General features: G+C 38.8%; 3 protein-coding genes across 13 annotated transcripts in view; 2 read left to right on the plus strand and 1 right to left on the minus strand.

Annotated features, from left to right (window-relative positions):
- The first annotated feature begins 709 nt into the window (after positions 1–709).
- LOC105675946 (pre-mRNA-splicing factor 38B) lies at positions 710–4,348 on the plus strand. Of its 4 annotated transcripts, none has more exons than XM_012373456.2 (7): positions 710–886; positions 1,149–1,304; positions 1,760–2,043; positions 2,498–2,661; positions 2,879–3,280; positions 3,581–3,817; positions 4,061–4,348. In XM_012373456.2, the coding sequence occupies exons 2-7, from the start codon at positions 1,274–1,276 to the stop codon at positions 4,131–4,133; spliced, it is 1,191 nt and encodes a 396-aa protein (XP_012228879.1). In that variant the 5' UTR covers positions 710–886; positions 1,149–1,273; the 3' UTR covers positions 4,134–4,348. The 4 variants fall into 4 exon arrangements, with proteins under 4 accessions (XP_012228879.1, XP_012228880.1, XP_012228878.1 ...); XM_012373457.2 differs by lacking the exon at positions 710–886 and adding an exon at positions 902–1,028; XM_012373455.2 differs by lacking the exon at positions 710–886 and having other exon boundaries at positions 1,035–1,304.
- A 590-nt stretch (positions 4,349–4,938) lies between these two features.
- LOC105675944 (glycosaminoglycan xylosylkinase) lies at positions 4,939–10,347 on the plus strand. 3 transcript variants are annotated; one of them, XM_012373453.2, is made up of 7 exons: positions 4,940–5,357; positions 5,436–5,630; positions 5,898–6,299; positions 6,447–6,747; positions 7,116–7,384; positions 7,487–7,713; positions 7,911–10,347. In XM_012373453.2, the coding sequence occupies exons 3-7, from the start codon at positions 5,931–5,933 to the stop codon at positions 8,137–8,139; spliced, it is 1,395 nt and encodes a 464-aa protein (XP_012228876.2). In that variant the 5' UTR covers positions 4,940–5,357; positions 5,436–5,630; positions 5,898–5,930; the 3' UTR covers positions 8,140–10,347. The 3 variants fall into 3 exon arrangements, with proteins under 3 accessions (XP_012228877.2, XP_012228876.2, XP_012228875.2); XM_012373452.2 differs by having other exon boundaries at positions 4,940–5,271; XM_012373454.2 differs by lacking the exon at positions 5,436–5,630 and having other exon boundaries at positions 4,939–5,271.
- Positions 9,056–12,678, minus strand: part of sick (sickie) — a 311,918-nt gene continuing 308,295 nt past the window's right edge. For 5 of the 6 annotated variants that reach the window (XM_067357560.1, XM_067357558.1, XM_067357559.1 and 2 more), the window contains 3 exons: positions 12,423–12,625; positions 11,580–11,947; positions 9,056–11,413 (listed from right to left, as the gene is read on the minus strand). In XM_067357560.1, the coding sequence (XP_067213661.1) occupies positions 11,255–11,413; positions 11,580–11,947; positions 12,423–12,625 (730 nt within the window). In that variant the 3' untranslated portion in view covers positions 9,056–11,254. The remainder of the gene's footprint in view (positions 11,414–11,579; positions 11,948–12,422; positions 12,626–12,678) is intronic. The other variant, XR_010890838.1, reaches the window with a different exon arrangement.

Consider the following 12,678-nt stretch of genomic DNA (forward strand, 5'->3'; position numbering starts at 1 on the left):
TGAATCATTGTAAGACTCATTTTATTCTTAAAAATATATATTGTGTACTTGTGCTACTTGTATGCACAAGTATACATTTGTGCAAATACCTCTCAATTATATCACACTGCAAATAAACACAATTGCAAGAATTATTAAGGCTTTATCTACAACGTGCTTCTTGCGTATTGCTTTTCTTGCTCTCTGCCTCTCATGTATTTTTGCTTTTTATGTGTTTATCATGGAGTCAAAAAACATCATTTAAATGTCTGCTCTCTGAATTTTCGAAGAAAAATATTTACATAAAGGCAAAAAACAAAAAAAACAAAAACCAGAAAGCATATTAGGTTTTACAATTAGAAAACACACATGTGGTCATTGTTATCTTATAACACAAACTTCATTGATTACTGACGTCATTTGGTCGTCAAATCAATCAAGTATTAAAAATTTTTAAGTATGTAATATTTTAACGTTTGTATAACATAACCCCTTCACCATGAGTACATTGCACATTCCTCTACGGATAAGCTCAAATTACATCATAAATAAAAAAAATAATAGATTTATACTATTCTTTAAGGCCATACAGAAGTGACAACAGCGACTCTATCGGAATAGAAATGAAATGCGAAATTGACGCGTTATGTTGTGTTAGATTCACACTGCGTTCATTATTCACTGCGATCGTTTTCATCGATCTACATAAATTTGTTGAAAAAAAAAAGGATTCTAGTATGCGATTTGAACGAGGAACCTTCGCAAAATCTAAAAACTTTGCGAGCTATCGACATAAGGAATAAACGATCGAAAGCTATTGTTCATTTTGCTTAAGCTTGCATCAGTCTATGCATTGGAAAGTCAAGATTACGAAATAAGAAATTGGAATTCAATTTATCAGGATAAAGTGAGTTAATATTGAAATTATTTAATCAAACTGTAATCTCGAATTCACGGTCTGAATCTTCAGTGCACTTTTCGTGGAAAATATTTTATTCGCGACAGCTGCATCATAACTGTGCACGCGCAATACAGGACAATACATAAACGTATGTGTTCGTTTGCTCATTGTACAACGTAACAGAGTGTAGCAATTCCAATTTTTCGCTTCTTTCTCCCTCGCCGAAAAGTTTACATCAATTTGTGCAATTTTTGATGCAAGTAATCAGTTTGCAGATATTTTGCGTGAGTTAATATCAAGAAAGCGACTTGAAGCGAAGCAAATTTGTTCAATCGGTCTTGGTATAACCGATGCGGAGACTCAACGCGAGTCTCCTATACAGATCGCTTGAACATGCAGATGCAAGAGGTCGAAGGCGCGGATGGTGAGTAAACGCATGCTTTTTTGTCGTCGAAAACATTCGATTTCGATTATCGGATATTCAAACATTTATTCTTCACGACAGGGCTGTCAATCTCCGTTCCTCAAACCTAACCTTATTTTGCGTATTGATGTAGTTTTTCAACCTCCCTTTACTACGTCATTTTGAAGTTGATCTTAAATAAACCTTAATTGATTTTTCGATATTACTTGACTTCGGTATTATTACTACTTATTTTTGTTTGAAAACTTGATTTATCGGAGAGGAAACAAAAAGGAATAGACAAATACATTGAAAATGCAAGAAAGTAATACTGTTTTTCAAATTTATCTGTTTCTTAATGGTTTCTTTCGCACAATTTGCATTATTTATATTCATTTGTCTATGCGTCTACGGTTTTAATATTTTACTACTAAAAATATCAGTAATCTTGCTGAAATATTTAAACTTTTCTTCAGGCTCACCGTGGAACAACTCGAGTGGCTGTGATGAGGAGCGCAGGCCAGCTCAAAAGGAGAGTAAAAAGTCAAATGTATTGCCTTTGTGGGGCAATGAAAGGACTATGAACTTGAATCCTTTGATCCTCACCAACATACAATCGTCACATTATTTTAAGGTGAATTTATACGAGCTCAAGACCTATCACGAGGTGATTGATGAGATCTACTATAAGGTCTCTCATCTGGAACCATGGGAGAAGGGTAGCAGGAAAACTGCAGGTCAAACTGGCATGTGTGGAGGCGTGAGTATGTTTTCTCGGGAAAAACACATTTGATTTTTTTACTCATTTTTTGATCTCCTTTTTTAATCACTAATGCGTTTGTTGGAAGTCTAAGGCTTGAGAGAGACAGCCATCGCACAGATGTACTCACTTGCACAGAAAACTGATTGTAGCACACTAGCTGATGGCCTGCGAGCAAATATCAGACAAGAATAAGAATAGGTAAAATGCACGCAACATCCAGATCAATGATTCGCATTGATCTGGACGCAGTGATGCATGGGAAAAAGAGAAAGAGAGGGAGAGACATTGGTTGTTGCCGGTTTTCAGAATTTGAGCAAACAGAGCCCATCTCTGCTATTGCTCTTTCTTTCACTTAATCGCACTTACTTATTGCAGAGTAGCATGTACTCGGTCCATATATTGTACGGTAACACGAATGTTATTTAACTGACTGAGGGGTGTGTAAATTTAGCGGTTCATGCAGGTACGAGGCGTTGGAGCTGGCGGCATCGTTTCTACCGCATATTGTCTGCTGTACAAACTCTTCACACTGAGGCTAACCAGGAAGCAACTTAATGGACTTATCAATCATCCAGATTCACCTTACATTCGCGCCTTGGGATTCATGTACATTAGGTAAGTTTTATCTTATTTCTAACTGCCCATAAACAATAGCAAGCGAAATGCACTAAAAGTACAATTAATTGTTAGAAGTTTGCAAATATATTAATATATTATCATTCGAATATCACAATTTGTCTGCTAATTTATCATATTTTGCTCTCTCTTTTTCAATTATGATGTAACTACATAATATGGAAGTTAAATAATTAAAAATTATGATTGTGATTAGATATACACAGCCACCGGCAGACTTATTTAGCTGGTACAGCGACTACTTGGAGGACGAGGAGGAGCTCGACGTGAAAGCGGGCGGCGGTCAAGTGATGAAGATGGGCGACATTCTCAAACAGTTTCTTACAAAGCTTGAGTGGTTCTCCACGCTATTTCCGCGGATACCTGTACCGATCCAGAAGGATCTGGAGTTGCGACTGGCTGAGCGGTTTCCACAGCAGCAAGTAAACGCGCGTAACGCTAAACCGCCGATCACGCTCAATAGTCACGGCAAGTACGGCGGTAAAGATGGCCGCAAGGACAATGGCAATCTGACATCTCGCAATCAGCAGCCTCGACATATCCCCGACAGTGAAGCTCAATGGGGCGAAGCCGAGCGTACGAGCCACTGGCATGCCAGGTGCGTCCATGTGGTATGAATACAACGATCACGTTACTTATTGATATTCCTTTGTTCGGAGTGATTAATATTCTTCTTCAATATTGATCAGAAAATATCCCGTCCGAAGTCGAGCAAGAGACATTTATTTAGGAAATACTTATTCTTAGTACGTTTGGCGGCCTAGAAAGAAGATGAGAGATTAATAATCTCGCACACATAAATCGAGTCAAGACAACCAAGATCCTAACCTAATCCCTAATCTAACCTAACCTAACTTAATCAATATCATATTTCCGTTTGAACATGTCTCTTTTGCAGATCTGACGACGATCGTAAGGACAAGAACAGGGAGCGCGATCGAGAGCGGGAGAGATTGCGAGAGCGCGACAGGGAACGAACTCGTGAACGAGATCGCGAAAGGGATAGACACAATAGAAAATCCAGTAGCCGTGACAGAAATAGGAGACAAAGGGACTACAGAAGTCGTAGTAGAGATAAATCACACAGAGATCGAAGCAGGGAGCGTCACCGCGACAGAGACCGATATCGGGATAGGTGAGAACGGAAGGAAGAACGAAGATTGACAATCTTTTTTTTAAATTGTTAAAATTTTGTTCTAAAAAACAACGAAGAAACTTGTTATAGAACTTCACAAATTTCAATGTCTAAAATTTGTCAGAAATGCTAGTCAGCAAAACAGACTGATGTAATTTGTCTAATTTTTTGCGTTTGAAACTTGTGTCGAATATTTTTCGCGTTCCACACAGATTGTAAAAAAAAGGTTTCTTTTGTTTTTAGGAGAAGCTCACCGTACGATTACGCCACAGAATTGGCACGGGAGCGTGAGAGGCAACGAAGGGAAAGGGAATAAGAAGCGAAGGCGTCTATGCACTTTGTATATATTTAATTATTTGTACGAACTATGTAACTATGTATGGGGATTGAGAGAGATACGACAAGCCGAGCCACCATCATCACCAACATGTACACTTTGTGCGTTTTCGAGAACGCAGCCTAGGTCTAACTCGTCTATATTCACAGACTATGTAGTTTACATGTTTTTATAAAATAAATTCTTCTCCGTCACTTGTCGCCTCTACACGTTTGTAATAATACTGCGTCTTTTGGAGATTCGTCCAAACGAGAGTTTAAATTTGTCTCGAATATTTTTTTTCTAAAGAAAATTTTTGTTATCTAATCTGACATCTATTTTATGTACTTTAGTACATAAATAAACCATTATTGATGAACTTATCTAACCTCAAAATCCCCGTCATGCACGTGTTCCTGTTAACAATTAGTAATCTTAATTTTTCTACATGCTTCTAGGCTACTTTTGACAGTGTTAAGATGCTTGTAAAATACTTAAAACGTTTTCTAAAATTTTTTGAAAGTTTTTTGTTGCAAAGTGCAAAATGCCAATTGTTAAAGAAATTAAAAAACGTTTTTAGGACGTCTTAAAGATATCTTTTAGAACGTCCTAAAGATGTTTCATCTATGAGTAGAGTAGAGTAGATGTGCAACAGCTCCAAAGGATCTCTTACGGCCATCTGGGTCTGGTGGGGGTGATAAAAATTCACGAGGATGCTAAAACTGTGTAAAATGTAAGTGTGTCAGTGTATATGTGTGCGAGCTCAAATCTGTGGGTTCGCTAAGCCCAAATGACTGTGCGGTTCAGCCGTCCTTGCGGGATCTTTTCTAGGACGAAACTAGCCGAAGCGCGAAGCTCACATGTACATACATACGCTTGCGCACGTGCGCGGCGTTTCCTCTCTCATGCTGCTTGCAGCTGCATGTCAAATCTGGCGTCACTGACGCAAGTTTCATTCATGACAGCGTGAAATCGTGATGTTGAATGAGACGACGGGTGCGTGGACACGTCGCTGTGGCACATCTTGGTAGAAAGCAAAAATGGCGACGATGCCCGAACGCGAATGAGACGTGGTGACAGTCGATGAAGCATGGGAGAGACGCGTGTTGCCAGATGATAGCGGACGCGTGGTTGCAAGGTAAAGAGATGATCGAACGCTATCGTTATCGCTAAATATTCATCATCACGAGCGAGCTGAGCGCGCATTGATCAAATGATTCCCACGTACGAATAAAACTTAGTGTCTCTTTTATTAAGGCTTACAGTGTTTATTGTTAGATTGTATCTGTAATTATGATTCAGATGGAGCGGGAATACTCGGTTAATTATAGTTAGCTATAATTGTACCGATGTTTACGATGCGAGCAACATCACAATGTCACCATCATCGCTATGACGCGGCAAACAGGAATTGCATCATGCAGCTGTCAGCAACGCGGGAAATCTTATTTTTGATGCGCATTCAACCAAAGAACATTTATTTTTATATTAATTTCGGTAATTTCGTAAAGTCACCTGTTATATTTTTAAACAATTCGAAAAAGAGCTTATTTTTATAGCGATTTAATTTCAGATATAACGTTATTATTATTAGAGTTGTCATTTGTAACATAAAGATATTATATCTTGAGAAGAATTAAGAACATCAAGTTATCTAGACGTGTAACTTTCATGTGTCTACGACACAGATATCTCAGTTTCAAATTTAGCTGAGAGCAAAGGTATAATTAAAATCTATTTCATTGTCGCATATTTCTTTTGTAGTAATCGGAAGTCCAAGATCCGCGAAGATCGCAGATGATTGGCCGACGTTGCGCCCTTTTTGCCTTGAGCATCCTCCTGATCCTGGTCCTCAGCGTGAATGTCTACTTCATTCGGATGATCGTCGACAGTGCCTCCTCGCAGAAGACTTCCTCCAGGAATTTGCCAGAACCAAAAGCGAGGCAAGATCCCTCTACTCTGCGGTCCAATGAAAAGGATCCGCAGCCACAATTGAAGCCAATCTTGAAGGACATCAGTGAGAGGATCAAGGAAGAGATTCGCACACTGCCCTCCAAGTATTTCAAGCAGAACACCAGTTACACTCTCGTCCTGGACCGGCTGCTGGCCGAACTGAAAATAATGCCAAACGTTCGCGAGGATATCTGGAATATTCCTAATAACAATGTTAGTCGATAATTGTCTAACGCACATCTTGTAAAAAAAAATATGAATTAATCGACGAAATTATTCAATGATAATGTTTGGCTACTTGTTTTAAGATGCATAAATCCGATCAGATGTATTAAGCGCAAGTAAACGTTGTCTGTACAGTGGCCAGATGCACATCAGCTGATTCCCCCAGCCGCCCCGGAACTAGGAACCATCCTGGAAGTCCTGCGCAAGTCCAGAGTGGTCCGCGTGGATAACGCTCTGCTAGGAACGCAACTGAAACTGATGCTGAACTTGGAGAACGGCGTGAGAGCGTTATTTAAGCCACAGTGGTATCCCAGAGACGCCATTATACGCGGACCAGTGTACCACGGCAAGGATCGTCACAATGCTGAAGTGGTGGCCTTTCATTTATCATCCTTGCTGGCGTTGCGAAGAGTGCCACTCGCCGTTATACGAAAACGTATGTTAGAGTTGAATGAAGATTGAAAAGAGTCATCTAATTTAAACATCGAGGACGCAGCTCGATTAACTGAGACTAAAAAATCCGACGATGTCAATGCGCAGTTTAATATAGATTTTAAGATTGAAACAGCTTCTTTCATTAGATTAAACAAAAGTGTTAGAAAGAGGAATAAGAATCGAAACGTTCCGCTTTCTGAAACTCGATACAATAAAACACGATGCTCACAGTGGAAGAGAATTAAATGGATAAAATGGGACTCACAATAGAAAGTTTAAAACCAGTGCGGAATTCCGCCTGTGATTATTTTCCTCCAATGAGGAAAAATCTGCCAAATTGAGAAAGTTGAAGAAAATGTACTTTTACAGTTGATCTCAAAGAAGAGGTTCGCCAGTTCGCCACGCCGGCGTTGTACGCGACCATGTATCAGGAGGGCAACGACACGTGCCTGTACGGCGTTTGTCACTATTGCTCTCCAGCCGATCCAGTTTGCGGGACGGGGGACGTGCTGGAGGGTGCCTTCATCTTCTGGCTTCCGCAGTACCTGAGACTGGTCAAGCATCGTCATCCTTGGCAACGGACTTACAAGAAGAACAAACTCGCCACGTGGGAGGTCGACGAGAAATACTGTGACAGGGTACGTTTCTGCAACGTCCTATAATTCTGCGATCCTCGCGCGGTTACGGAAAAGCAAACCTACGGAAGTATATTTGTAATGCAATTTAATGTTTATTTTTAGGTGAAGGACTCGAAAGCCTATTCGCCGCAATCGTCGAGCAGACTCTTGGATCTGATCGACACGGCGATCTTCGATTTTCTCATGGACAACGGCGATCGTCATCATTACGAGGTCGCGCAAAATAATTTTCACAATCCCGCGGTGTTGTTGATCGACAACGGGAAGAGTCTCGGCAATCCCGACGTGGATCATCTTGACATTCTAGCGCCTCTCTACCAGTGCTGCATGTAAGTACATTTTTGTGCAATTGCTACTTGCTCTGAATGAAAAAAAGAATGCAATGTATTTCAAGTGCTTTATTAGTTGCTTCCGGTGCCGAATTATTTTTGAAATTTCCTTTATTTCGTCCTTCATTGATCATTAGGACTGCAAGAAATAAAATAAATTAAAAATTAATTTAAAAAATTTATAAAATTGATTTCAGAATTCACAAAACCACGTGGAACAGGTTGCGACTGTTTAGCGGTGGATCCCTGAGCGTCGCACTGGGTAAGCTCGTCGCGCACGAGGCTAAAATGTCGGACGTTCTTCCACTTGTGACGGAGGCGCACTTAAGTGCCATAGACAGAAGACTGCTTATAATTTATGCTGCAGTGGAGAATTGCCTGAAAGAAAAGAAATACGCTTCCAATGTGATTCTGGATCATCGGTAGTCCAAGTGCCATTTCTAAGTTTACAATGGGTTTTAGACATAAACGAAAACGTTTGAAAAGTCAATAGAGAACTGAAGAACCCGACTTAACCTGTTAAAAATTAACCAGAACCACGGTGTAAGAATATAAGGTGATTTCACGATCATTGTATTCTATCAAAAAATCTGTGATCAATATGTCACGTTGGTGCAAAATCCCAAGTAAAAAAGAATAGAAGATATGGATAGATGTGAAAAGGATAGATGATGAATCTCTAAAGCACATCTATATATAATTATAGTCCTAAATAATACAAATTTTTTAAAATAAAACTTTTAACATTGTGTATAAAAATATATATTACTGACAAAATATTTTTTTATTTTTTTATAACAAATTATTCTTAGTTAAATTTGCAGAAAAAATAATTAATAATGTATTCCAGTCTTTATAGAAAATTAAGTTTCTTTAAGAAAATGAATATTTATAATTAAGTTCCGCAAGACAATAAAATTTTAATAAAATTTATATATATATATATTTAAAGTCCCTCAACACGTAGCCACCTAGCGGTTCAATGTGGAACAATACAGGAAAATCACAAAAATTTGTTGCCGTGAAATCACCTTATATTCTTACACCGTGATCAGAACTGACGATTTTGAATAACACAATTCAAATACTTTTTGTAAGTAACAATATAATTGCGATCAAATCATATTTTTTTGGATTTTTAAAAAGTAACACTTGAAAATTCAATTTTATATGAAGTAAATAATTTTTCAACTTTTTTACTTTCTTTTAACACGACGACGATGTTCCTCTGTAAGAAAATAATATAAACTTCTTCGTTGGGAATAATTTCTCGAAGCATGTTTTTCTTTTTTACCAAGCAGTGGATAATAATGTGGCTGTAAAATAATGAATCGGTGAGATATACAGATTTGAATGCGATTTATTTGATGACACAATTAATTCTCGTTATTTGGATAGAGCTCAGAGTGCGGCGCCGTGTACAGTGTATATAAATACGGTACAAACGTAAAAAAACCTGTAAATGCGACTGTATTATCGTGTATGTATTATACGTTGACGCACCCCCTTTCCCCGTCCACTCCTCCCTTGTCGTAGCCGAGGAGCATCGTACGCTGATTTATGTACGTTATATACATGTACATTGGTTATTCTGGATCCCGCGTTATCTCCCGCGATCGTAATCAGTATTTGAAACATGTTTTTTTTTTCCATTTTCCGCATTTCTTGAAAAGATGTAAATCGTTTGATTTTTTAGAAGTTAGATTATGTTTAGAGCAGTAAGCTCGCAGTTTGTGAAATTACACAAAAGATGAAAGGTGAAATTGTTCGCATATAATCATGTTCTCACGAAAGATAAATGTTTACCATATTTTGCGATGAAGCTAATAATTCCATCGACGTCATGAAGTCTGTAAAACGATGAGAATTTTGCGTTATGAGAGTGCTTAAATTTAATTATTGTGTAAAAATTTGGAGTTTTATGAAAAAAATACATAAAGGATTACAGATGCAGAAAATGTAAGGAAGGTAAAATTGTCGCGGGAGATATCGGGGCCCATATGTGGGGGTTTTCGAGTCAAATTCGCGCGTACCTTAGCTTATCTCGCTTTGTATCTCGTATTTACAACGTTACATGACCAGAATTATTCACGTACCTTACAAACTAATTAGAAATTCCATTTTTATAATATATATATATAATATTTAGCGCCGTCGTCATTCAGGTATGAGCGTATATATATATGTATATATATATATATATATACTATTTATATATATTATATTAACATTTTTTTAATTAAATAGAGCTTTCGTAGCAAAGTATGTATAAATAAACTATCTTTGCACAGATCGTGATCGCTCACTTCGAACTCGCTCGCTTCTTTGTCTATTTATACGAATGAAAGTTGTCTACTTTATTTGTCTTTACGATCCGTCTGCGTTTAGATAATTTCATCTGAAAAATAATCGGACGAGAGAGAAATCTCTATTTTCTGAGGATTCCTCGGTTCGAAGCTGCTATCTTTTTGCGCTCTGCCATTAATACTGTATACACCGAACGACGAGAGCGGCGAGACGGTTTCTCTTTTTAATTATGCGCTCGCGTCTCGCCGTGAATGCAAAATGCGTTCCACCAAAATAGAATTTCGCAAACGGCAGCGTGGAGATTATTGCATCACGTTCGCATGTACGTCCCCCGCGAAAAATTAGCCGAACCAAAAGAAATTGCAAAGTCGAATTTGGAATATTTTTAAGACGCCCACTAAATAAATCGAAGTGATGCAATAAAAACGAAAAAGAGAAGAAACTTGGTTGGAATTTATTTTAACTCCCTCCACCAAAAAATTCATTTCCTTAGCATCAAGATTTAATTCTCGTTTGATAGAAAGAATTTGCTGGAAGCAAATTTTAAATTTTTTTGAGTGAAATTAATTTCTATTTAATTCTAATTTGGAAAGAATGTGAGATATTTAAATTCAAGGTAGTTTCTGCTCAACATCTCTCGGTTCACCTATTTTTTCGAGAAGTCGCCATTTATTTGTGTGTTATCGCCGTTTCTTCGTTCATTTAATATCACATATCACACATCTAGGTGCTAGACGCACGTAGAAATATATAAATATAGGCCAGCTTTAGTAGGCATTTGAAATCCTTAGGTCGTGTTGTGAAGCTCTTGTTGATATCGTGTGATCTTAAAATAGCTGGCGGTTCGTGACTTTTTTTTTTATTGCGTTTCGGAGAAGCCTTAAACATGCAGTAGTTTCATGTTTATTGCGATAAGGATTATCGCCAATGGCTAGCTGAGCTCTTACCTCGACCTGGAAGTATTATACGATTTAGCGATAATTCGCAAACTTCCTCGATTTTTAATCTCAGAGACATTCCGCTAATAATTTCCCTCGGTAAGAATAATTTCGCTTACATTTACCTTTTTATTTATATATAATTGTCTTGGATTCGGCTATATCGGAATGATTGCGTAATCGTGATTGAATTATCGATCCTCGGTTTCTTTTTGTAGTATTTGTAATTATTGAGCAGTCGATGAACGCGCGCATCGACCATTCGGCGATGAGTTCCTTCGTGATATTTCGCTAATTTAGAGTGCTGATTCCACTCCTCTCGACGATGACGTTGAGCTGCTCAGATCCTCCGAGTGGCGAGTGTGCGACGAGTCGAGAGACGTCACCGAGTCGCTGTCGTTGCTGTGCGGACTCGAGTAATTGGCCGCTTCTTGCAGTCTCATCAGCATATTAAGCTGCAAAAATAAGTGCCAAGTGAAAAATGAAAATTATCGCTCAATAGTTTCTCTACACAAAACAATATAAATAAATTTTTCTATCTTCAGAGATCAATCGAAAAGTCTCACAAATCTCAAATATTCATATTCTTCTCACAAGTTTCGAAATATTTCGAACGCTCACCAGAGGATCTCCTTCGGTGTCGCTGTGGGTACTTCCGAGACTCTTCACGCTGGAGGCTCCCACGCCGGAAGTGTGTCCGCTGGAAACGACGTCGTATCCCACGTCCTCGGGTCTGAGGCGCAGGAGAGCGTCGCTGCCGCCGTGCACGGCATGCGTCGACAGCCATGGATAACTAGACGTGATAAATTGCGCGGGATCTTCCCACGTGGGCTCGCCGTTTCCGTTTCCGCTCACGCGTCTTCCGTACAGCGTTAATCCTTCCCTAACCGCCTCCACTAGATAAGGTATCACCGAATAGTTCCAGAGATCGGTGAACCATACCTGAGAGCCGGCCACTTCCATCGGACACGACAGGAAGAGTCGCGGTCCTAATGAATTTAATGAGTTCAAAGTAAGACTTCTCGGCTGAGCGCGAATAAAATTTTATGGCAAATCCGCTTCACACGCTCGGAAATTACTTTGGATATTAGAGAAATTCAAGAAACAGAATAAAATTGTTGCAAGTTTTTAGATCAAGATTCATTTGCATCAATCTTATATCATTAAGGGGACCCTAAAGTGGTCTGTTTTACCTATTTTTTTCAAATACACTTAACTTTTTTTTGGCTGTGTAGAATAAAAAGTCCTTTTCTGTAAGTAAAGTACATATGCTAATACACTTACGGATGGTTGATTTGAAAGGATTTTTCAAGCCACGCAGCCAAAAAAACGAATTTTACGAAAAATAGAAGGTAAAACAGAGACGTATCTGTTATCCATAAATTGGACATCGAGATCTCGTTGCAGCTTTTGCATTATACATTCCGAGATAGGAATGCGCTTTGAATATTTCCAGTCGATTACCTATAGTGACGTCGGAGCTGCTGTGAGTTTCTAGGAACTTATTGAGATGCAGCCATACACGCGGCAGCCACTCCACCACGGCTGCCATTTCCGCGTTTCTCGTCCCGGCGCACTCGCGCAGTTCGTGCTCCAATAATTTCCTTCTCAGGTAACGTCCCAGGAATCCCTTGACTGGCTCCATGTGGTTCGCGCACAGTACCCATCTGTTCAATTAGGTTATGAAAAATCTGGTTTCTTCATTATTCTTAATTAAGAG

Source organism: Linepithema humile, chromosome 6 (assembly GCF_040581485.1).
Source record: "Linepithema humile isolate Giens D197 chromosome 6, Lhum_UNIL_v1.0, whole genome shotgun sequence".
In the NCBI taxonomy this organism is placed as follows: domain Eukaryota; kingdom Metazoa; phylum Arthropoda; class Insecta; order Hymenoptera; family Formicidae; genus Linepithema; species Linepithema humile.